The sequence below is a fragment of the Podarcis raffonei genome, chromosome 1 (assembly GCF_027172205.1).
Source record: "Podarcis raffonei isolate rPodRaf1 chromosome 1, rPodRaf1.pri, whole genome shotgun sequence".
In the NCBI taxonomy this organism is placed as follows: Eukaryota; Metazoa; Chordata; class Lepidosauria; order Squamata; family Lacertidae; genus Podarcis; species Podarcis raffonei.
Window position 1 is genome coordinate 24,583,803 of NC_070602.1, and position 24,266 is coordinate 24,608,068.

Below are 24,266 nucleotides of genomic sequence, written 5' to 3' on the forward strand. Positions count from 1 at the left end.
GATAAGAATTTGGAATACAGAAAAGGGAGGCATGAGGAAGTCGGGGAAGGAAGGTATAAGAAATCAGGATATGAAATGGTACATGTTTTTTGTTTTGCTTTTGTCTTTGTATGTTTATCTATGTTGTGTTTATATGGAAAAATTTTTGAATAAAAATACTTTAAAAAAAAAAAAAAAGAAAGTATCAGGAGGTTTTGTTTTTATTAATAAGGAGGCTGTTCAATGTGGGTCACACCCTGAGGATTGCAGCCTTAAACTTACTCAACATTTCACATGCATTATTGTGGTAATCCACATGACAGACTCTGTCACTCTTAGCAATTCTGTTACATGTATATCATTTCTTAAGTAAGCGGCCTAGCTGGAGCAACTTGAACCTCCAAAGCAGACTTCTATTATTAGATCTGATTAATGTAGATTTCACAATATTTTGCATACATAACAAAGAACAGGATGCTTCATGAATTTCCTAGGTAGCTGCAGGCTGCACCAAAGTTAGTCGCTACGCCCTTGATAGTATCAGGTTACTATTTTTCCATTTCCTGCGTTGCATGTTCTTCTAGCTAGCAACATATGGGCTAAGATGACTTGATAAAAGCCCTGACGTAAAATCAAGGAAAATAACGCCAGGGTGCATCTAGATAAAGTGCACAGGAAATTATGAGCTGTACACTTGTGGTCCCCCATGCTGTTTCAGAAGTAGCACAAGACAGTTTGTTTCGGCGACAAAGGGCTTATCCACATAATGTGGATTTGAAGCTGCTTGTGCCTCAATGTGTCTGGCATTGTCTGTATGACATCTTTCCCATTGACCTGGCAGCCAGGAATTTGGCCATGCCAAGCTATCAATGGTGGTTTCTTTCTCTTGTGCACTAATAGGGAAGCGCACTGGTGTGCTGAAATCAGTGGTTGAGAGTGGCGTCTACATGGTAAATCATTAACTATGGTTTACTGCATCAAGTGAATAATACCATTATTTCTAGCCCCCTCTCAACATATTGGCCTATGAGCAGCAGAGTTCAGTTTAAGCTTCTATTTTCCCTAATTTATCCTCCCTTAAGGTTTCCTTTCCCACTTATGGTTCTGTTTTCTGGGCCCGTGACATTTTGACCGTACAGTCATATTTCAGGTTACAGACGCTTCAGGTTGCATCTTTTCGGGTTACGGACCCACAGAAACCAGGAAGTACCGGAATGGGTTACTTCTGGGCTTCGGTAGTCGCGCATGCGCAGAAGCGCTAAATCGCACTTTGCGCATGCGCAGAAACACCGAATCGCAACCTGCACGTGCGCAGACGCGCTGCTGCGGGTTGCAAACACTGTGGGTTGCAAACGTGCATCCCACATGGATCACGTTCGCAACCCGAGCGTCCACTGTACAATGAAGAGCAGTTTCTAACTTAAAACAGAAAGCAATAGAATGATCTAGAACAGCCTTCCTGTGCACAGAATACATTTTATTTTATAATAAATTAAACTTTCACCCAGACTTTTAAAAAAAGCAACCATGCCAATGTGGAAATATGGCAAACTGAATTTGATGAAGGGGGCGGGGGGAGAGAGAAGCCAAACTTTACCGCTTCATTCATTTCAAACTCCCACTCCAAGTATCCTTTGCCAGGGTAAAGCAGCTGCCTTAGATACTGGGGGGATGGGGAGTGGTACCAAGATGTTGGAGAACAGAGTTGTGCATACTCCTGCCCTTAGGTGTGGTGGAAGACAGTGACCCAACGCCAGTGATGAAGTAAGATTCAGCTGGGAGTCCAGTCAGCTTCTGGTTTGGGATGAGGACACCATCTTGTTCTTTTCTTCAGGCACAAAAAGGCTGGTCCTTTTCACTCACACAGCCAGGGGCCCATGAGACTTGAAGTCCAACAACTTACAGAGGGCCACAGCGCCCCACCCCCTATTCCTGTATCGCTGCTCTATAGCACAGTTTCTGATTTCAGAACCATCATGGCTTTGTCCTGTGAACTACTGGAAATGACAACCTTTTGTGAAAGTTGTACATCTCTTTGGCTCTCAGAAGAGCCGCACTTGAGCATGTTCCAAATATCCATTCTTCCAGTTTCACTCACGAAGCAGTAGAGAATTGGGTCAGCTATACAGTTCAAACTCGTCAGTGCAGTTGTAATCCTGTAAGGTATAAACATCCTCTGAGCAGCGTCACAGCCACAGCCACAGTCACACTCACAAGGCTCAACGATACTGCGAATGAACAGAACGACATGATATGGAGTGAAGCACAAAAAGAAAGTGACGACGATGCTCAACAATAAGTGGTTGATTTTCCTCTTGTCCCTGTTTCGGGTTGCTTGATTGTTCTTCACGGCTCGGTATATTTTCTGGTAGCAGAAGACCATGATGGCCAGTGGGATTGCATACCCCACAACCACACGGTAAAAGTTCAGTTGGGCCTGCCAGTTTACTAGAGGGTATGTATCATAACAAAATGTATGGTTTGTGGATACAAAAGTTTCATTAAATATGTCTTCGTTCTTTAAAACCTGATAGTTTGACATGATTTCGAAGGCCCAGACAAAGATAGAGGCAAGCAAGGCAAATCTTCTTGTACGCAAATAATGGAACCTCAGTGGGTAGACTACAGCTAAGTATCTATCAATGGAAATGCAGGTGAGAAATGCTGAGCTGGTGTAATAATTCAGGTACTTAAGGAAAACAGAAAAAGTGCAAAGTTGCTGGGAAAGGTCCCAGTTATCCCCATTCTGAGCATAATAAATCCATAGAGGCAGGGTCAAAGTGTAAAGCAGGTCAGCTAAAGCTAAACTTAAAAGATAGATGCCCAGCTCATTTTTTTGCTTTATTTGGCTATAGGATATATAAAGGGATGCAGAGTTGGCAGGAATACTGATAATAATCAAAATGCTGTAGAGAACAGGAAACAAATGTTGATCTAGTTCGTAAGTTACAAGACAAGTTGTTTCATTGCATAATGATTTATTACAGGCCATTCTTTCCATTAAGACCAGTTCACTCCAGATCGAAGGGATATGATGCCAAAAATTACTAGTTGTCCCAATCCAATTTTGGGTCACAGAAGAGCAGATAATAGGTTCTTATGGTCCAGATTGTCAACCTTCACCAAAATGCAATTCACTGTGTTTTGTTTTTGTTTCTTTGCTGCAAAGGAGAGAAAGAAAAGATGCAATTAGATGGTTTGTTTAGTTACTCTGATCGAGACAATTGTCAATGATGCTCAAAGCAAAAAACAGTAGTAAAAGGATGGAGATGATTAAAGGTACTGCTGTACATCTGTCATTTTGGGTGGCTTTAGGGTCTCTTTCCCTCTTTTAAAATTCTGAAAGGAAGGAAAACTGAGCAATGAAGGACCATCTAGAAGGAATGGCTCATGTCCAGAACAATCTCTGAGGGAGAAAATAACACAGCACAGATTAGAATAGCTACAAAGAAGTACAAAAAGGGAGCCAATGTAGTTAAATTGCAGGATCACTTGCTGAAAGAAGAAAAATAAAAAGACCACAAACTGTAGTGAACTCTGATAAGGTAAGCAAAGGAAGAATGTGTGAAGCAAATTCCGAAAAGCAGAAAAGCAAACATTTATTTAAATGCACCATTAGCAAGAATCCACCCAATGAGACGGAACAAGGTCTAGACAAAGAAAAAATGTGGGGGGATTAAAATACCTGAGGGAGGACAGAGAGGTCACAGAGAAGGTAGATAAATTCTTTGCATTGGTCTTTACTGTGGAATCATAGAATTGGAGAGTTGGAAGGGACCACAAGTCCAACCCCTGCAGTGCAGGAATCTCAAGTGAAGCATCCATGTCAGATGGCCATCTAACCTCTGCTAAAAACCTCCAAGGAAGGAGAGTCCGTAACCTCCTGAGGGAGATTGTTTCCATGTTGAACAGCTCTTGCTGTCAGAAAGTTTTCCCTGATGTTTATTTGGAATCTTCTTTCTTGTAACTTGAAGCCATTGGTTTAAGTCCTACCCTTCAGAGCAGGAGAAAACAAGCTTGTTTCCTCTACCATGTGGCGGCTCTTCAGATATTTGAAGATGAACATCATATCTCCTCTTTTCCAGGCTAAACATACCCAGCTCCTTCAACCATAAAGCTTGATTTCCAGACCCTTGATCATCTTGGTTGCCCTCCTCGGCACACATTCTAGCTTGTCAACATCCTTCCTAAATTGTGGTGCCCAGACTTGGACACAATATTCCAGGTGTGGTCTGACCAAGGCAGAATAGAGTGGGACTATTATTTCCCTTGATATGGACACTATAGTTCAGTATAAGGCAAATTTCTGTCTTCCTATATAACACAACATTTGGTTCAGATGACATTCATTCAAGAGTTCACCAAAAATACACTAAAAAGAAGAAGTACAGAATATGAAACAACATGGCTTAGTATGAATGAGTGAGTGAGGGCACTCTCTCATTCTGCAGCTTTGTTGCACTGAGGTAAAGCCATAGTTTGGCCCAGCATTTTGTCCAAACCCAAGTTCATATGTGGTTTGCCCAGATAAGCTCATACCTTAGATCTGGGCAAACCACGAGCCACTGATTGTTTGGAATTGGGCTGGGGGAGAAATTTGCATTTGCTGGTGAACCAACCTAATTCACGCTTCTGAAATAGGGGCATGGGCAAAACACAGCCATCCTTCAAAATTCACACTTCTCTGTATTTTACAATGCAGTTTTCCAGCCAAGTAATGTTTACTAAACGAAATGCATTTACTAGAGTAAGGTGTGCATAAACATGCATATATGCTTGAAAACAGCATACAGAAATGAATTATAGAACAGGAAAACGCTTTGCAGAAATGTGTTTATTAGGCAAAATTGCAAGCAAATATTTGTATTAGGAGAAATTCTTACTAAAATGCTGCTAAATTTTCATGAGGATAGAAATGTGGAGAACTAAAGTTAAGAGGAGGGTGGAATGAGGAACTGAGAGAAACTGAAATTGACAGATTTGCCCATCTCTAGACTGGAGAGTGCTAAACCACAATCTAAGGTTTGCACGACATGCTAAGCCAAAGAAGCCTCTGTGTGAGAGAGGCAGGGCTGGAGCAATGGTGCACACTATACACTAGTAATGTGAGACATTAATGGGAGTGGATATATGTCATTTGATCAGCGTTGTAGACCCTAGCCAATAAGTGCTTTGACCTTCAAGAATCCACACTGCACACTTGCTAAAATAAATGTAGTAGCAGGAGGGTGGGTGGGGGAGGAAGGTCACTTTCCAAGCTAATCTGTATAGATTTGTGTTTGGGGGGAAATAACTGTAGGAAGAGAATTATGACTATTATATTTATTTATATCCTGCCTTTTCCCCAGCCTGAGACTCAAGGTGGCTTACACAGATGAAACAGAACAAGCTAAAAACACAGAAAAGACTATCATTAAAATGTAGTTAAACACTAATAGAATTAAAATAATATACAAAGATCCATTAAAAACAAAGACAATAACAATAAAAAACCCCCACAGCACCAGCCTTTTCCTTTAAAAGAGTCAGTTCACAAAGGCCTTTTGAAATAGAAAAGGACAGAAGGACAGAAAGGAGGGAGACGGTCTAACTTTTTCAGGAAGGGAGTTCCAAAGTCTGGGAGCAGCCAGCAAGAAGCATTTGTCTGGGTTCCTGCTGATACCTTTGCAACAATTGCACTCTGCAAGTGCAGAAATACTTTTGTTTGGAAGCAGCTTTGAAATTGCTAGTCCTACTCAGAGTAGACCCATGGAGAGGCACGAACCTTAATTATTCAGGTCCATTAACTTCAGCGGGTCTGTTCTGAGCAGGACTAGCACAGGATACAACCCTGGAGGTTTTTTTTAGAGTTATAAACTGGTTCATAATAATTGCACTTGTGAAGTTGTTCTCCAGGACACACGCATATTATTGCAGGCTTCTGAAGCAGGGGGTATTAGTTAACTGGCCATTACGTGGCCAGTAACGTGGGCTGCCAGTGCCCAGGACAGCGTGGAGGGGTAGGAGGGAAACAGATCAAGTACTCGTGCACATTCAACTGCCTAACGGCATCCGCATCACCCAGTAGATCACAGCCACCGAAATAAGAAAAGAAGAGTCATTCTGTTGTCTGGAAAGGTCACTTCCTGGTTCATATGGAGAAGCCATTTTCAATGGAGCCCAGCAACGGAAACCCACAGCTGTATTGAGGTGGCACCAGGTGTTGAAATTTTTGTGCCCCTAACAATTTTGCACCTGGGGCAACCAGCCTTGTGCTATGCCACTGAATTCTAAACAGGTGTACTTAGAAGAAAATCCCACTGTGTTTAAGACTTCAGTCATAAAACTGAGCTTGGAATAGGGGTACTTTTGCCGAAGAACACAAGGAGAGCCTCCTTGTTCAGGCCAATGGCCCATCGAGTTCAACATCCTTTTCTCACAGTGGCAAATCCGATGCTTATGGGAGCCCTGAAAGCAGGGCTTGAGTGCAACAAGACTTTACTCACTTGTGATTCCCATCAACTGGTATTCGAAGGAGGATGAATATGCCCATCAATGATAGCCTTATCCTCCATGAAGTTGTCAAATCCATAAACTCATATACTCAGAATTGTAGAGTTGGAAAGGACCATAAGGGTCATCTAGTCCAACCTCCTGCAATGCAGGAATTTTTTATCCAACATGGGGCTCGAACCCACGACGCTGAGATTAAGGGTCTCTTTTTATAACAATTTTAATTGAATTTTCAAACAATTAACATATATACTTCAATAAATAACAATTTTGTCTTTGCTTGACTTCCCACCCCATTTCCCATGGTGTTTTAATTTATCCCTCTCTCTGCACATTGCAAGAGATTAAGAGTCTCATGCTCTACTGACTGAGCTATCTTCTTTGAAAGCTGTCCGTGTTGATGGCCATCAGTCTATTGCAGAATACTTGCAACTCAGAGAAGATTCAGCAACATTTCCTATCTATAGAAGCACTTTCTCTATCTCTCTGCCAATACAGTGGTATTTGAATGCACTCAGAGATAAAGGGGACGATCGAGACCTGATTGAGAGATAAAGGGGATGATCGAGAACTCTTGTTGCACTTTTGTGTGAGTGCACGCTTGCATGCACACACTAAGGACAAAGGCATTTTCTGAAAGAGAGGACGGAGATTTAACAGGGACAGATTCCAGAAAGGGGAAAAAGAAGAAGAAGAGTTTGGGTTTGATATCCCGCTTTATCACTACCCGAAGGAGTCTCAAAGCAGCTAACATTCTCCTTTCCCTTCCTCCCCACAACAAACACTCTGTGAGGTGAGTGGGGCTGAGAGACTTCAGAGAAGTGTGACTAGCCCAAGGTCACCCAGCAGCTGCATGTGGAGGAGCAGAGACGCGAACCCGGTTCACCAGATTACGAGTCCACCGTTCTTAACCACTACACCACACTGGCAATTGGACAATTGGAGCACATGGCCACAACCTTTTACAAAGCTGTTCTTTATTAATCTCCCCCTTAGATGCTAGCTGCCCTCCACTGGCTTCCGAAACAGTTTAGTGGAGGGATCCAACAATTTATTTATTTTTTTATTTCATAAAATTTATATACTTCTTGATTGTAAAAAGGACCGTGGAGCAGGTGTTCACCCACCCACATCAACACAGGGCACAGGGAGGGGGAAAAAAGAAAAGAAAGCCAAGGGTGCACCTTGTGTTACATTCACTGCCGGCCGCTGGCCAATCTATCCATACAATGCTCCAAAACCTGGGCCAGAAAAACATTACTGATCTTTGTTTGTATATAGTTTTTAGAAGTTACAGGTCGATGTATTTTGAAACAGTTTATGTCCTTGTCTGTCAAGAGGAAACCTCTTGTGTCACCCTTAGTTTGATGACATAGATGCCAAATCCCTGGGGCGCTGCATGCCCAAACACCCACAAAATTCCCCATGAAAGTGCTGGGCACCCATAAATTTCAGTGTCAGGGCCATGCACGCTGTATGGCACCCACAGTCCCGGGCACCCACAGTCAAAGGCCCAAGCTGGCACTGCTGTTTGATGATCTCGAACAGATCTCGTAGTTTCAGCCTTTATACCTAGCCTGAAACCTGTATTTCTAATTAAAACCACTCAGCAGACCATATTTCGTACCAATATAAGAGAGTCTGTTAGTATTTTGTAAGAATTAGGACTTACCTTACTTCAGTTGTGACCTGCTCTGCTGCTTTGTTTTAGTTACTTTAGACACTTCAGCCTCAGAAGACAATGTGCTCTAATGAGAACCATTTCTCATGCAGAGACAGGAAATTGCTAGAGTAGTCTGCTTTGAGAGGTTAGGAAAAAGAGGAAACAACTTTGCAGTTGCTGGTGGTGATGGGAGGAAACCATGGTTTCTTTTCTGCCCACATGATCTGGAGCTTAAATCTTTTCACACTAATACTATTTGTACAGGGAAAGGGGCCATAAGGTTCACCAAGTCTTTACCTTACCAAAGAGGGAACACTAAAAGGATTACTATAGGGTTGGAGAGTCAGTCTGGATGATATTTGTGGGGGTCTCTTCAAGGCCTGTGATGTTCTCTGTGAGAGGTAAAAACCTGCAAGAGAAAATCTGTTGAACCAGCCAGAGCAGTCTCTCTCTTAGGTGCTCTCACCAACATCTCAAAGAGTGAGTTACGTTGCCATAGTGACAACTAAGTGATGGTCCTGTCCAGGAAGAGGACACATATTTCCTCATCTCCGTCATCTTAGGAAAACCATAACAGACCAAGGGGATATCTCTGTGTGAGAGAGTTTGGACTGATGGTGTAATCTGGAGAGACAAGGACATGTGTTTGTGCTTCCTTGGAAGCCTAATGGGGAAGTAAAGACACCACAATTTCCACTGCTCATCATTCCAAGGAAACCAAACCCTGGGAAAGCACAGGTACTCCTGGGGTCACTCCTTGAAGACTGGGATGTGTAATATAATAATAATAATTTATTATTTGTACTCCACCCATCTGGCTGAGTTTCCCCAGCCACTCTGGGTGGCTTCCAACAAAGATTAAAAATACATTAAAATGTCACACATTAAAAACTTCCCTGAACAGGGCTGCCTTCAGATGTCTTCTGAATGTCAGGTAGTTGTTTATCTCTTTGACATCTGGTGGGAGGGTGTTCCATAGGGCGGGCACCACTACTGAGAAGGCCTTCTGCCTGGTTCCCTGTAGCTTTGCTTCTCGCAGTGAGGGAACCACCAGAAGGCCCTCGGCGCTGGATCTCAGTGTCCGGGCAGAACGATGGGGGTGGAGACGCTCCTTCAGATATACTGGGCCGAGGCCATTTAGCGCTTTAAAGGTCAACACCAACACTTAGAATTGTGCTTGGAAACGTACTGGGAGCCAATGTAGGTCTTTCAAGACCGGTGTTATGTGGTATTGGCAGCCGCCCCCAGTCACCAGTCTAGCTGCCACATTCTGGATTAGTTGTAGTTTCCGGGTCACCTTCAAAGGTAGCCCCACGTAGAGCGCATTGCAGTAGTCCAAGTAGGAGATACGTAACTACAGCATGCACCACTCAGGCGAGACAGTCTGTGGGCAGGTACACTCTCAGCTTGTGTACCATATGGAGCTGGTAGACAGCTGCCCTGGATACAGAATTGACCTGTGCCTCCATAGACAGCTGTGAGTCCAAAATGACACCTCAACAATATTCTAGGTTTCACTTACTTAGGGGGGAAACATTGCACAGCTTAGGCTCTGCAATGAGATTTATCATATATTTATATACATATATGAAGCTCCTTTATTGCCACTGATTTTCACTTGACAATAAGTTAACTCTCAATTTTTTAACAAATCTGTTTCTCAGAAGAGATTATTTCATAGCTGGCTGACAAATGAACATATCCTCCTTGACCACAATCCAAGACAGACCTGGGTGTGTTTAATATCATTAGAATCAATAGGTGGCATTCACCTACATTTTTTTGTGATAGTGCAAGGGAATTTCCCTCCTCTCCTCTGCCCCACACCATCTCCAAATGTGCTCTGGAGGGCAAATTTAGGGGGTGCATAGGAAGAAAGAGAGAGGGAGATAGTTTCCTTGCACAAGGAAAAAAACTTTGAGTTGACAATCTGATTAAGATAATTGCATCTTCTGCCTCTTTAACAGCGTCTTGGTTTGTGGATTTGGGCAGAAGTGTCTCATTTCTGCTTAACAAAATTCCTCCCAACATTTCATGTTGCATGAAAGCAGAAGCTGCTATTTACCATATTTTCCATTACATCTGGCTTTGGAAATGAGAAATGAAACTCTGAATCAAAAAGGTCTTTCAGTGGCACAGGATATTGCAGGGGAGGGTTTCTGTTCCATTTGCTGCACCCCTCCCAATTTTTCCTTTATTGGAGGTTTTAAAGCAGAGGTTGGATGGTCATCTGATACGAATGCTTTAGTTGAGATTCCTGCATTGCAGGGGGTTGTACTAGATGACCCTTGGAGTTCCACCCAACTCATTCCATGATTCTGCTACTTAGGCTTGCCTGTCTCATCCTTGATTTGCAAGATACAAGGCATAAACCATTTGCTGTAGTAGATTAGAAGCAATTATCTACCCAGTTTTGACACATTGTCAATGTATGACTTCAGGTAAACTCATCGACCCATTTGCCTTGGGAAAGCGGAAGCTTGATTTGTACATTAGTCAACACCTTTGTCTGTCTAATCAATGAATCTGTCTAATGAGGATAAGGAAAAGCATTGAAAAGCGAGCACAGCCTCTGGGCAAAAGTATTGATACTGGGATGGAGATCAAAAAGGATTACCAATCTTACAAAGACAGGCTTGGAGACAGAGCCTAGGAGGGGCGAAAGAACAGAACAAAGTGCAGGGCAGGGAGAAGGCCAAAGCTCTCAATTTTGGTTTCTATTTCTCATTTTTCTCCTCTTAAGCTTAGCTCTCCACATGTCCACACCCGATTCAGGGTCTTTCTCTCTCTCCTAATTTACACAGTTTCTATGTGGGTTGGCCTAATACACATGTTTTTGCAAAGCATATTTTCTCTGATGTTTATATTTTTCTTACTTGAATGCATTTTTCTATGTTACTTTCATAGGGACAGAGGAAGCTGCCGTATACAGACTCAGACCCATTGATCTATCTAGCTCACTATTGACTACACTGACTGCCAAAAGATCTCCAGGGTTACAGGAATGGATCTCTTCCAGCCCTACCTGGAGACACCAGGGATTGAACCTGGGATCTTCTACATGAAAGGCAGATGCTCTGCCACTGAGCTATGGCCCTTCCCAAGAGCTATTCCACTCCCCTTGCCAATTTTCAGAAATATATGCATTTTTATGCACTCTTTACATTTGCTTATTCATTTTTGTGCATATTACTTGGCTGGAAAACTGCACTGCAAAATTCAGAGAAGTGTGAATCTTGAAGGATGGCTGGGTTTCAGTTTGCACATTTTGGAAAGTACAAATTAGGTAGATTCACATTAAAATGCAAACTGAATCAAATTTCCGATCTTCTGGAGAACACCATGTTGGCTATCCCAGACTTGTGCAAAATTCACAGAGTAATGCATACCGATAAATTGATCACCCTGTGATGATTCAAACACAATAGTTCCCAGTCTCATTTTCCCAAGAGATACTCAACTTTTGATTGGCATACATGTTGCAAGCCACGTATGATTCATGACTCCATGTTTCATGACTGTGAGCAATTCTAAGTATTTATACCATATATTTAGCATCACAATGACACTTAGCTGACTGTACACATCTGTAATTTAAAATAATGAGCTTAGGCTTCAACATTCAACAGCTGGAATGTACATCAATTAGCAGAAGCATTGCATAAAAAACAAAACAAAAACAAACATTCAAGCCTTGATCTGTTATGTTTTAATTGATTTTTGCCTGAATACAAAACAATGAATGAATCAACAAACACTGTAGTGGTGAACTCAGAGCAGAGTCAATACATTTATACCATAACAAATAAATAATGTGAATATAGTACATTAAGATTGTTGCAAATTCCCACGCCATGGAGAAACCTGGTTGGCTTATGGAGTACGTGTTTGTGTACTCACATAGATAATGAAAAGAAACCAGGTTGCATCAGATTAACCAAATCTTGATGTTTAAGCTCACAATGAATATGGTTCTACTTTTCTGTGCTGGCTCCATGTTTTGGGGATCTCTAGTGCAAGATGTTTGGTGGGTGTGCTGAATTTTTCAATTCTCAAATTCTCAACATGTGGGGTACTAAGAGGTTGTAACATGACTTGGGAATTCAAAATATATTTGGGTTGAATTCACATGATTTAGTTTGCATGGTAAATAAAATGTGTGTAACATTGCAAAGAAATCATTAAAAATGATTGCCACGTACTTGCAGTTATATTACAGTATATATATTTATTTTATCTATATAGTATACTTATTTTATATTTCCTGACACTTTCTGAAGGTAAAACTAAAATTCTTTGGTTTTCCCAGTTTATAGACCAGTGGGAGGGGTTGAGACCTTTAGAACAGTAGTATACACTTGTTCACACTAATATTTTTTGAGAGGGGGGGGTTCCCGTCATCTCCCTAAAAGAGAAAACAGGCTTACTTCCAAGTAAATGTGCACAGGATCAAGCTATAATCCTATGCACACTTCCTTAGAGAGCAAGCCCCACTGAACTCAAGCCTTCTTTTAACGTTACCAGACTAGGGCTAGGGAGACCTGACCTGAAATCACACAGGCCACGAAGCTCAAGTCCTTTCTCAGGCTAGTTAGCCCAATCCCACCTCACAGAATTGTTGGGAGAAGACTGGAGGGCAGTGGTGGTAGGTGTGTGCGCGCGTGCAGAAAAGAAAAGAACCCAGAGCTTCTTATTTGCATTTCAGTCATTCATTTTATTGCCATTTATACTGATGTAGTTTCAAACGGGACGAGGGGCGTCACGTGTTGAGATTCCGGCATTGTAGGGAGTCGGGCCCCTTGCAACTCCACAATTTTAGAATTCACTGCCCTAACTCCCCATCTCGTCCTCACAACAACCCTGCGAGGTAGGTGGAAGCTGACAGCTTCTTTGAGGAAGGGCGAACACTACACGAGGGTAAGCAAAGATAAATCTCCGTGGGCTGCTAGGCAGCCAAAAAAGAGCCTACAGCGCTCAAGCCTCCTCCTTGCAGCAACGCCCCCCCCCAAAAACTTCAAAAGCCACCCAGCATCGACGAGACAGTCCTCGTCACGTGACTGCAATGACGCGGCGGGAACGTCATCGGAGGTGATGGGGGGGCAGCCGCGGCGGCCGAGAATGGGATCCCGCGGTATACGCGAAAAACCTCCCTTCTCTTTTCGCAGAACTACAACAACGGCGACGCAGCCGAAGTCAGGTGACCTCGCGCCACGTGACCGTGCTCGGGTGCGGGGGAGTGGAGGCCTCGCGCCGCTCGCGCCGTGGCTGACAGGATTTATGACAGGAGCCGGGAGGCGGCAGAGCAGCGCTGAGGCGACGCGGCTGCTCCTTCGCGCAGAGGCTGGAAGCGCGGCAGCCCCGCCGGCCGGCCGTTCATTCATTCATTCGTTCAACCGGCGAGGCTCGTCGCGTCCCGCCCTGTCCCCGGCTCAGCGCAGCGTGCGAGGATGACCTGGCGGCTGTGGGGCTTCGCGCTGCTGGGCTGCAGCCTGGCCTCGGCCAGCGGCGTTTACCGGCTGGACGACGCGCTGGGGCTCGCCTCGGAGTTCGACGGCATCGGCGCCCTCAGCGGAGGCGGGGTAGGTTGAGCGGCCACTACCCCCGGGGGCAGGTGGGGAGGTGTCTGTAGGCGCCTCACCCCGGTCCATGAGGGTCCATGCGCGGGAAATGCTTGTGTGTGTGTGTGTGTGTGTGTGTGTGATGGATCCTATAGAACTGCAGAGTTGGAAGGGACCCCCAAGGGTCATCCAGCACAAAATAATAATAATAATAATAATAATAATAATAATAATAATAATTATAATTATTAATATAGTTATACCCCGCCCAGCTGGCTGGGTTTCCCCAGCCACTCTGGGCGGCTTTCAACAGAATATTAAAATACAATAATCTCTTAAACATTAAAAGCTTCCCTAAACAGGGCTGCCCCTTGCAGGAATCTCAGCTATAAAGCATCCAGGGCAGCTGGCCACCCAACCTCTGCTTAAAACGGTTCCTTGTGTATCTGTTTCCTTTGTAACACAACCCCACCCTCCAATAAAAACTAATTCAAACAAAAACACCCTCCGTGCAAGGAGGGAGACGGTTCCGCAGTCCAACAGCTCTTCTGGTCAGGAAGTTCTTCCTGATGTTTATTCGGGAGGGTTATTGTTCCAGTCCGTTGCTATATTACACATTTTTGGTTTTTGGTTTTATATTATGAACCGCTTTGTGATCCTCGGCCGATGGGCGGTATATAAATTTAATAACTAATTAACAGAGGTGTACTTAGGGGGTTGGTGAAACTGGCCTTCGGTTCGGGGTGCAAGCCCAAGTGTGTGTGTGTGCAACAATCACCTGTAAGATTATGGAGCGTATGATTTTTACATTTTACAGTATAGAGATATAAACAGTAACTCCAGAATTTTTCTTTTTTTCTCTTCTAGGCTACTTCCCGGCTTTTGGTGAATTACCCAGAACCTTATCGCTCTCAGATTTTGGATTATCTTTTTAAGGTAAGTGCGGCATTGCTGTTCTTGTAGACTTTGACCTAGGGCAGTCATTGAATCAACCTCTTTTTGACCTTTTTTTTGTTTCTTTTAAGAAATGTTTTAGCCGTCAAGCCTTGTTAGCTATCCTAGGGTGTGTTGCATTATAAAACATCACATAAAAATAGTCGAACCAGAGCACATAAAATGCATCATCAAAATTCCATATAGGTGTTTCTATCCTGGGTGTCAACTGACTTTCTCAACCTCTCCAAGTTGTTGGAACAAATATGTCTTTAGTTGGCACTAAAAAGAAAGTAAGGCGGATCTCAGCCATACTTGTGAGGAAGGGTGTTTCATAACTGACGTGGCACTTAGTGTTCTGGCAGCAACATTCTGGACTGCTTTCAGGGGCTGCTCCATGTGTTAATGTGCTGACAGGTATTCTTTACCGTACTTAGATTTTTATAAAACCTGTATGCAGTGCTTGATATCATGACCCAAACCTTATCAGTGCATTAATATCAACTTACATTTTTTTTTGCCATGGTGTATGCTTGATGTTTGCTTTATACATCTGGCAAATAAGATGTAAGAATTTGAGCTAGGATGTTTTTATTATTCTCACCCCCCCCGCCCTGCTGTTTACTGTCGTGTTTATTGGCATTGATAACACTAGTCAGATAGCTTGTGGAAGCTTAGTGGCTGTTTAAATGTGACAAAGTGCTGTAAATGTGACAAAGTTGCAGTTGGGATTGTAAATATTCTCAAGACAGGACCATCAGCAAAGCCTCAAACTCTCACTCCGTGAAACTAAGATGTACTGCTTTTCATTTCAACATTAAGAATGTTGACGAAAGACTGCAGTTCAGAATAGAATGTGAGAAATGTACTTACAGAAACGGCCTGGGTATTTGGGCAATGCTGAAGTGGTGAAGGAATATGGTGAGCAGCACAGTGCTGGGGCTTTTTCAGAGCAAGAATAATGTCTTCTTCTGGAGTGCTTAGGAAATTTATGGTCTTTCCTGGTAAATGAAATGGCAAATGATAACGAGGCTTTCAATATTATTTGTGCCGCTTGTGACAAAATGGTGTTGAGGAATATGATAAGCTTTTTATTTCTTTTCAGGCAAAATTCTTATTAGTTCAATTTATTGCTTGCCTTTCATCAACAGGTTCCAGGGTGCGCTTCAACTTAAAATACTATATTAAAAAGAGTTTAACACCAATTGCAGTCAAAAGAACAGAGTGAATCCTAAAGATGTACGTCAAAGGCCATGGTGAAGATGTGCATCTTCAGCATGCATCAGAAATTGTATACTAAAGGTGCCAAATGCACCTCTATGGGGAGGGAATTCCACAAATTAGGGACTACTGCAAATAATGTCTTCTCCTAGGCTGCCCTCGCACAACCTTCTGAGGGCAGTGGAACTACCAAGAAGTGGGATACAAATAGGAATGATGGAGAAACTGAAACCCTTTATTGGGAGATGTGGAATAAATATACATTTCCTCCATGATCGTATTTTTTTTCCAGTTTCCAAGTTTATTGATTGGAGCAGAAAATAACAAGAATAGTTAAATCAAACAGTTTAGGGGGAAAACTTTAGTTCAAACTATTCCCAATAATGGTACAATCTACATCAAAGTACAAGAAAAAAGTTAATAAGATAATATTTTAAAATTCAACTAGGTGTTTCAATATATGTATTTTGCTACAAAGTCATAGTACTGCACACAAAACAGTCTATGATCTCAATGTTATTGTTGATGACTTGGAGTGAAATTCAAATTTCTGCATCCTGTGTATCCCCCCCCCCCTGCCCTGTAGAGTTCCCCCATCAGGTCAGGCTAGCCCTGTTGTTGATGCTGGAGAATAAATTTCTAAGAAGTAAGAGGTTTACAAAAAAACCAAGGTCTTTAACATTTTCTCAGTCAGATTGGCAGGGCAGAATTGTCATTTGAATCTCTTCCGAGAGGTTAAGACCTCTTTAGAGTTACTACGTGACACTGTTTACTATGTGAAGACAGCCGGCAAGTTTCAAATCCATGGCATATGGCTATTTTTTTTTTTGCTTATTGATCCATTACTGGTGCTGGCTGGCTTCTTTGAGGGCTAACAGGATTTAACTGGAGCCAGGTCTCAGCCCTGCAAAGCATGAAGCAGCGTTGCAGGGGATTGGACTACAGGACCCTTGAGTTTCCTTTCAACTCTACCATTCTACGATTCTATGTTTGTGCTTCTGTGAATAATTTTTTTAACATATTGAAGGCAATTATTTTTTGTAATTGGGATTACTGTTCTTTGAGGGAATCTAATAAGCTGCAAAATAATTGACCTTGCAGAAGAAACTTCCTTGCAATATGCAAAATTTTGCATAACAATGGAAAATATATACATAAATATAAAGAAAGAAAGATGGAATGAGATAAAATGAGCAACAAAAGTATTCTTCTGCTTTTGTTAAAAAGCAATGCAATGATCCTGGCAAGGGCTCAGGGCGGTGTTGTGGGGTTCCTTCCAGCCTGGAGAAAGTGCTGTGTTTCATAGCCTGTTTCCCATTCCACTTAATTGTAGGAAGGTACAGTACATACTGTACATACAGCCTGCCAACCTAGCAGTTCGAAAGCACTCCCAGGTGCAAGTAGATAAATAGGGACCGCTTACTAGCGGGAAGGTAAACGGCGTTTCCGTGTGCGGCTCTGGCTCGCCAGAGCAGCGATGTCACGCTGGCCACGTGACCTGGAAGTGTCTCCGGACAGCGCTGGCCCCCGGCCTCTTGAGTGAGATGGGCGCACAACCCTAGAGTCTGTCAAGACTGGCCCATACAGGCAGGGGTACCTTTACCTTTACCTTTTACAGTACATACAGCCAATATCACTGCCATGTTCTTTTCTCTTACTGGGATACAACTGTACGTGTCCCTGTAAAACAATTGTAAAACAATGAGCCACAGAGCTCATTTTTGCAGCACACAGAGAGGGGAAAGGCTGATGAAAGGTGAAGGCATAATAGGCTTCTGTACCAAGTTGCTTTGTAAAGATGTATTAAAATCCCTTTCCCTAGTGCTGGTGTTGCTGGGCGACTAGTTCCATTAGCACTGCAGAACTGGTCCTCTGTGGGATATTGACTGCCAGCGTCTCAAAGGCTCTGAAGCCTGACTTATTATGTGCAGTGTATGCTTGCACAGCCACTGTTTTGGCATATCATGTACAAACACAATCTCTGTTTTCAATCAAAGAGGTAATGATAGTTGAGCATCATAGTAGGTGATAAGTCAGTACCACAGTCTTGACTGCAAATTATTTCCTATTTACATGATGCACTGTGATCCATGAATAGCATAAATGTTAACACTGCTTCCTCTTCTTTTTTCCCTGAAGCCAAATTTTGCTGCTGCTTTACAAATCCTCAAAGTAGAGATTGGCGGAGATGCACAGTCCACAGGTATGAGCTGTTGAGGAAAGAGATTTAACCACAAAGCATTGTAATAATGCTGTAATTATGGGCTAGTTAGTTCTAAACATTGTCTTTTTTTTTATAATGTTTATTAAAATTTTCAAAAAAGAGTACAAAAGAAAACAGAAAAGAAAAGAAAAAAGAAAGAAAAAAGAAAAGAAGAAGAAAAAACAGCAGTTAAAAAAGTTTACCTTAATTACATTCCATACCCAATTTCATTGTCAACCAAGTTGCTCACCACGAGCTTTGCATGATATACTGATTGTGCCTCTCTACTAGGTTCTGGAAAACTGATTCTGTTATGGTTGGAACAAAATACTCAATAGTGGAGATTTTTCTCAAGCCCCTTGATGGGGATATAATTGCCCTTCCCCAGAGTTATGTTGATAATTTGATAAGCAGGGTGGGTGTAGTACCCCCACAGCTGATCTGTGTACCTGTGTGTTTGGGGTGTGTGAGAGTGTGTGGATTCACATGAACAAGCAGGCAGAGGGCCCTCTTGGTAGTGGCACCCACCCTGTGGAACACCCTCCCATCAGATGTCAAACAGATAAATAACGATTTGACTTTTAGAAGACATCTGAAGGCAGGGAAATTTTTAATGGTTGATGCTTTATTGCATTTTTAATATTTTGTTAGGAGCCACCCCTAGTGGCTGGGGTGACCCAGTCAGATGGGTGGCACATTATTATTATTATTATTATCATTAATATTATTAAGATTGTTGTGTGTATGGCTTTTTGTTTTCGCAGGGTAGAGGGAATTGTTGTCTAGTGGGTTCCATATTAAGTTTGCGAATATCTCCTGAAAATGGGAGAAAGAGGACACCTGGGATGTCCTCTTGCTATAAGCATCTTTACTTTGCCGTAAATCCATTGATTTCATTAGCACTTATTTCCACGTAAGCTTATCAAGGTGCTGTTAAATGGGTTGTTGAACCACAATGCCTATCAGCCCCTGGAAGCATGGCCAATGGCCAGGGATGGTGGGAATTGTAGTTCAGCAGCATCTAGAGAGCCAAAGGTGACCCATACCTACAATGAGAGACAAGGGTGAGATCAGCTTGTTCAGGGGACCTTCATTGTGGTGGGAGATGCTGAGGTGACCTGTGAGTTTGTTTATTTGTTTGTTCCTAGAGAAGAGGTGGGAAGCTGAGAGGTGTTGTGTGGGGAGGTGTGTTAAGAGAAAGGGATACCTTCACCTCCCAGTTACTGTACTGGTATCAACAAAGATCAGTGTTTTATTGAGTTGTATTTATGGTTTTATTGCATATTTTGGGTTTTTTATTTGCTGTATACTGCTTAGAGGTATGTTATATATTAGGTGGCATAGATATGGTCTTATTATTATTATTGCTATATATGTAGCTGGAGGATATTGAGGTTGACAGATGTAGCCATTAAGAATAGTTTTTGTTTTTGTCCATGGAGTTTTCTTGGCAGGGATACTGGATAGTTAGAATGGTGTTATTATTGTTCCATATTACATGAAGTTCTCAATCTAATGCAACTGGACATAGATCATAAACAGATAACAGTTCGCCTTGTAAATGAGGCATGCATATCCTGGGCTGGCAAAGCACTGCATAAGCTGGATGGTACAGCTGATTTATATTTAGAACATTTAATTAGCATTGTTTTTCATTAGCATTATTTCAGTGCAGAGTCATGAGTGGGTGAATGCCAAATGTCAGCTTATTATATCTTTGGACTTTATCAAAAATGGTTTCTATGATTTATGAAGAACCCCGCAACATAACATGGCGCCATCTGGGCACCACATTTCATCTACATTTCAGATTTTAGTATTTTTTGCCATCCTGTTTCATGTGCTTGTGATTCTCCAGCAGATAAGCCCCAGAATAACCTGACTTAAAGTATAGCTTTCCACTCAGTAAGTTCTTACAACCTGTGATTACAGGATAGGCATTGGAATGTCTATAGAAGATCAGGTTTCTTAATGTAGGTGTATAAGTACAGAGAACTGTTGTTGTTAATGTCCTTCTTCCCTTGATGCTATCCAGGGTGCTAAAATTGGTGTAAGAATAACATTGCATGTCCAGTTTCATGATATACATATAGTTTACACGTGTTGAGAAATGTATTAGATTGATGTAGCAAAGGATGTGTAACACATTGCTGAGCTACAATTTTGTTTTCCTTCTGTAGATGGGACTGAACCATCCCACATGCACTATGAAGATGATGAAAATTATTTCCGGGGCTATGAATGGTGGCTGATGAAAGAAGCTAAAAAGAGAAACCCTAATATTAAATTGATTGGTAAGACATGCAGACCTGTAAGGTGTGACGTTCTGTCCTCCTTACCCTGTAATTTGAGAGGACCTTTGTGATTCATTTTAAACCATTCTGTTCCAATGCAACGTGCAGCATTCTTTAAATAATATTGATTTACTCAGCTTGGAGTGTGTGTGTTGTGTGTGTGAGAGAGGCTGGGTTTGCACAACTTTGCAAGCCCAAACTGTGGCTTACCAGGACCATATGAATTTGCAAGCTCTCAGAGGGGAGCTGATGCTTTTCAGGCCTATGCTGTCCTGAAGTTAGCCAGTTTTTGGCTTTGTATGTCATTTAAACCCAGGCTGGTGGTTATTCTCTTTACTCACTAGCTATGAGCTGCTACCAAGAAAAAAACCATAGGTGGTGGCGAGGAGTGGGGGTGGGGGGTGGGGTGGAGAGAAAAGAAGGCATCCTCTGCTGTTGTTACTGCTTATATAGGAATGAGTTGGTGGGCAGATGGAGCGATTTTGACCTGTCAGGCTTTATTTATTAATTCCTTTAAAAAAGAAAGAAGCCTTTTACATAATGATTAAACTGTAAACATTTTGCTTCTCCCCAAATACCCCCCTTCACTAAAAAATTGGTTTCGGTCAGCACCCCATGATTAACACACACTTAAGGGATTTTGTAGTTTGAATCCCCCGCACCATTTCCAGATCATTTCTGTTATATAAACGTATAATAAAAAGCTCTTAAATTTGAAACGGAAGATTTGGGGATGTATTGTGATGGGAGCATAGGGTTAAGAGAACATTATGATTTTCATATAAAAACTCCAATATACCACATGCTTTGATACCAAAATTACCATTGCAATTGATAAGGAAACCTTATTGAATAAATTCAGCCTGTTTGTGAAAATACAATATGCAGGAACCTGTAACACTTCTGGAAAATTAAATTGTGATGTTGGTTGGGGACTGAGGTGAAGCCACAGGAGCAAGCAGTGCATTGTATAGTCTCTTGTAGGGTGTCCCAAAGAAAATCAGCATAACCTGGAAGGGCTGACAACAAATGAGGAAGACTAGATGCCTGGAGCTGTTGTTTGCCTCTTTTGATAGCCTTCTACTCATAATGTCACAAATGCCTTCCCATGACAGAGTTAGGCAACACATATTTCCCATGCATTGTAGTATCTTCCTCTTTTAGGAGTGCCCGTTGCAACGGCATGCTGCCTCACCTTCCTGTTTTGGCATTTCTTTGCCCACACAATCAACATGTCATTTCCTGAGTGCTTGATTTGTTTTTCCCACTCTGTAGATGTTTTATGGAAAATACATTGGTTCTGAGAATGTGCACACTCAGAATATGAAGGAAGCCCAGGACCAGCCCGAAGCAGTGCTGGTCACCTGACTGTAATTGTTCCTTCTGATACCTCCATGAGGTGTACCACTGGGTGAAAAGCACTGTTCTGTGGCATACAGTAAAGGAGGGCCTGATAGCAAAAAGAGTGCAGTTTGGACTGGCTGAGCCTTTGAGTGTTTGTTGGTTGCACCGTTTCTCCGCAGGCACTTAAGCCCACAGCTTTGCCGGAGGAAGAGAGGGAAGGCCCAGTAGCAGGGGGTATTGTTTGTCGGCACACATTTCTGGAGAGAATGAAAAGAGAATTTATAGTTATATTTGTGGGGTACCGTGGAAATACTGAATCAAAACGTACCAACGAAAGAAAATTGATGTTTAGTGCTGCCTGATCGCCAAACCATGGTTTGGTTAGTTACCTGGGCATTTGTGCTTCTCTTCTCCCCTCTACCTCATCTCTCATGTGGACATGCCCTAAGAGCCAATAGTTATTAACAATAGTGCAGATACAGTGGTACCTCTGGATGCAAACGGGATCAGTACCGGAGCCGTTCACATCCAGAAGCGAATGCAACCCGTGACCGCGCGTCTGCACATGTGCATGATGTCATTTTGACCGTCTGCGCATGTGCGAGTGGCGAAACCCGGAAGTAACGCACTCCGTTAGTTCCGGGTCGCCGCAGTGTGCATCCCGAAAATACTTATCCCGAAGCTACTTCAACCCAAGGTATGACTGTATTCTAGTTAGCCCAAACCAGTTTCCCTACCTGCTTCTAGCCATGATTGTTAGACTGGGCTTGGCATTAGCATCCCCATATGTGTAACTTGCTTTTTAATCTCCTTGGTTGCCAGCCAGCCAGCAGGCTAAACTCAGGGGGCTGGTACTGGTGTACAAAGCCTTACATAGATTGGGACACGGATACCTAGCCGATAATTTCACCCCTTTACACCCAGTTGAGCACTGTACTCTGCAGGAGAGGGCCTCCCTCAGACATCATCTCATCAGGAGGTCCATTTTGTGCTGTTGTTTGCATCCGTGGGCTTTGTGAGACAATGGAGGAGTGCGCCTTTTGGCGGTGAGGTCAAGCTGTTGGACTGTTGCAGCGCCTGCTGTACAATGCTGGACTAATGCCTTTTGTTTGGAGGCATCTACCCTTTGGAACTCCCACCAGCTATATATCAAGCAGACGCTGCTGTCTTTTTGGCACCTGTTGAAGACCTCCCTTTTCCTGCAAGCATTCTAAGTGGAGATGATGATGATAATAACAAAAATTATTATTATTATTATTAATTTCTACCCCACCCATCTGGCTGGGTTTCCCCAGCCACTCTGGGCAGCTTTCAACAGAACATTAAAAACAGAATAAAACTTCAAACATTAAAAACTTCCCTGAACAGGGCTGCCTTTGAAAAGTCGGATAGTTGCTTATTTCCTTGACATCTTCTGGGAGGGCGTTCCACAGAGCGGGCGCCACTACTGAGAAGACCCTCTGCCTGGTTCCCTGTAACATCACTTCTTGAATGAGGGAACTGCCAGAAGGCCCTTGGTGCTGGACCTCAGTGTCTGGGCTGAACGTTGGGGGTGGAGATGCTCCTTCAGAGATCTTTGTCCCAATCTTTCTCTGTTTTGAATGTTTTTATTAATGCAGTCATTGATCGTTAATTGCTTGGGGGTGGTTCATGGGGAGCTATTCATAAAGGAAATACAGTGGTACCTCAGGTTACAGACGCTTCAGGTTACAGACGCTTCAGGTTACAGACTCTGCTAACCCAGAAATAGTACCTTGGGTTAAGAACTTTGCTTCAGGATGAGAACAGAAATTGTGCTCCGGCAGCGCAGCAGCAGCAGGAGGCCCCATTAGCTAAAGTGGTGCTTCAGGTTAAGAACAGTTTCAGGTTAAGAACGGACCTCTGCAACGAATTAAGTACTTAACACGAGGTACCACTGTAAAATAATAAATAATGACAGCAAGCTCTGAAATTGAAAATTTAGGGGGGGAAGTGCCTCTTCAAGATGGTAGGTATTATACTCCCATGGCCAAAGAAGTAGGAAGCTTTCTGTATAATTTCTAAAAACCAGAACTGAGTGGTGCCTCACTGGTTTCAAGAGCAAAGAAATGTGTGGATTGTTCTGTAGTGTGAGCACACCCACAATGCCTCTCCTGCAGGGTAGGTTGAAGTTTGAACTGTCCTATTTTGAGAATAGGGGCTGTGTGCTAAGCTTTTCCGTTGTATTAATTTTATGCTTGTTTTTCCCCTTCTCTTTACAGGGTTGCCCTGGGCTTTTCCAGGATGGGTTGGGAGGGGTGAGAACTGGCCCTATGATTATCCGGATGTCACTGCTTATTATATTGTGTCCTGGATTATAGGCGCTAAAAGATTTCATGATTTGGACATTGACTACATCGGGGTTAGTAAAGGAATTCCTCTTTAAATACTTTTGAACATGATTCATGTTAGAGATTCCAAAGTCATCTAATACAAGTCTGCTTCGACCATTTTCCTGAAAAAAATCCACTGGGTTTCTTCACACCCCTCCCCTCAATTATTAAAATACTGTAATGATTAGGAAACATTGGTGCGCACACTTTAGGCTTATGGGATTTGCC

General features: G+C 42.7%; 2 protein-coding genes and 1 non-coding gene across 4 annotated transcripts in view; 1 reads left to right on the forward strand and 2 right to left on the reverse strand.

Moving 5' to 3' along the window:
• Window positions 1–1,489: 1,489 nt before the first annotated feature.
• Window positions 1,490–8,244, reverse strand: GPR65 (G protein-coupled receptor 65). Its single transcript, XM_053377666.1, has 2 exons — window positions 8,144–8,244; window positions 1,490–3,140 (listed from the first exon to the last, which is right to left on the reverse strand). The coding sequence occupies exon 2, from the start codon at window positions 2,978–2,980 to the stop codon at window positions 1,925–1,927; it is 1,056 nt and encodes a 351-aa protein (XP_053233641.1). The 5' UTR covers window positions 2,981–3,140; window positions 8,144–8,244; the 3' UTR covers window positions 1,490–1,924.
• Window positions 8,245–11,160: 2,916 nt separating this feature from the next.
• TRNAE-UUC (transfer RNA glutamic acid (anticodon UUC)) lies at window positions 11,161–11,235 on the reverse strand. The gene has a single exon. It is a non-coding gene; the product is annotated as a tRNA-Glu (tRNA).
• A 1,981-nt stretch (window positions 11,236–13,216) lies between these two features.
• Window positions 13,217–24,266, forward strand: part of GALC (galactosylceramidase) — a 37,085-nt gene continuing 26,035 nt past the window's right edge. For both annotated transcript variants that reach the window (XM_053377539.1, XM_053377531.1), the window contains exons 1-5: window positions 13,217–13,713; window positions 14,560–14,628; window positions 17,986–18,049; window positions 20,230–20,343; window positions 23,928–24,067. In XM_053377539.1, the coding sequence (XP_053233514.1) occupies window positions 13,582–13,713; window positions 14,560–14,628; window positions 17,986–18,049; window positions 20,230–20,343; window positions 23,928–24,067 (519 nt within the window). In that variant the 5' untranslated portion in view covers window positions 13,217–13,581. The remainder of the gene's footprint in view (window positions 13,714–14,559; window positions 14,629–17,985; window positions 18,050–20,229; window positions 20,344–23,927; window positions 24,068–24,266) is intronic.

Bases quoted from the DNA above. Each gene is read 5' to 3' on its own strand.
- GPR65 (XM_053377666.1), bottom strand. From the start codon at position 2,980: ATGGAAAGAATGGCCTGTAATAAATCATTATGCAATGAAACAACTTGT.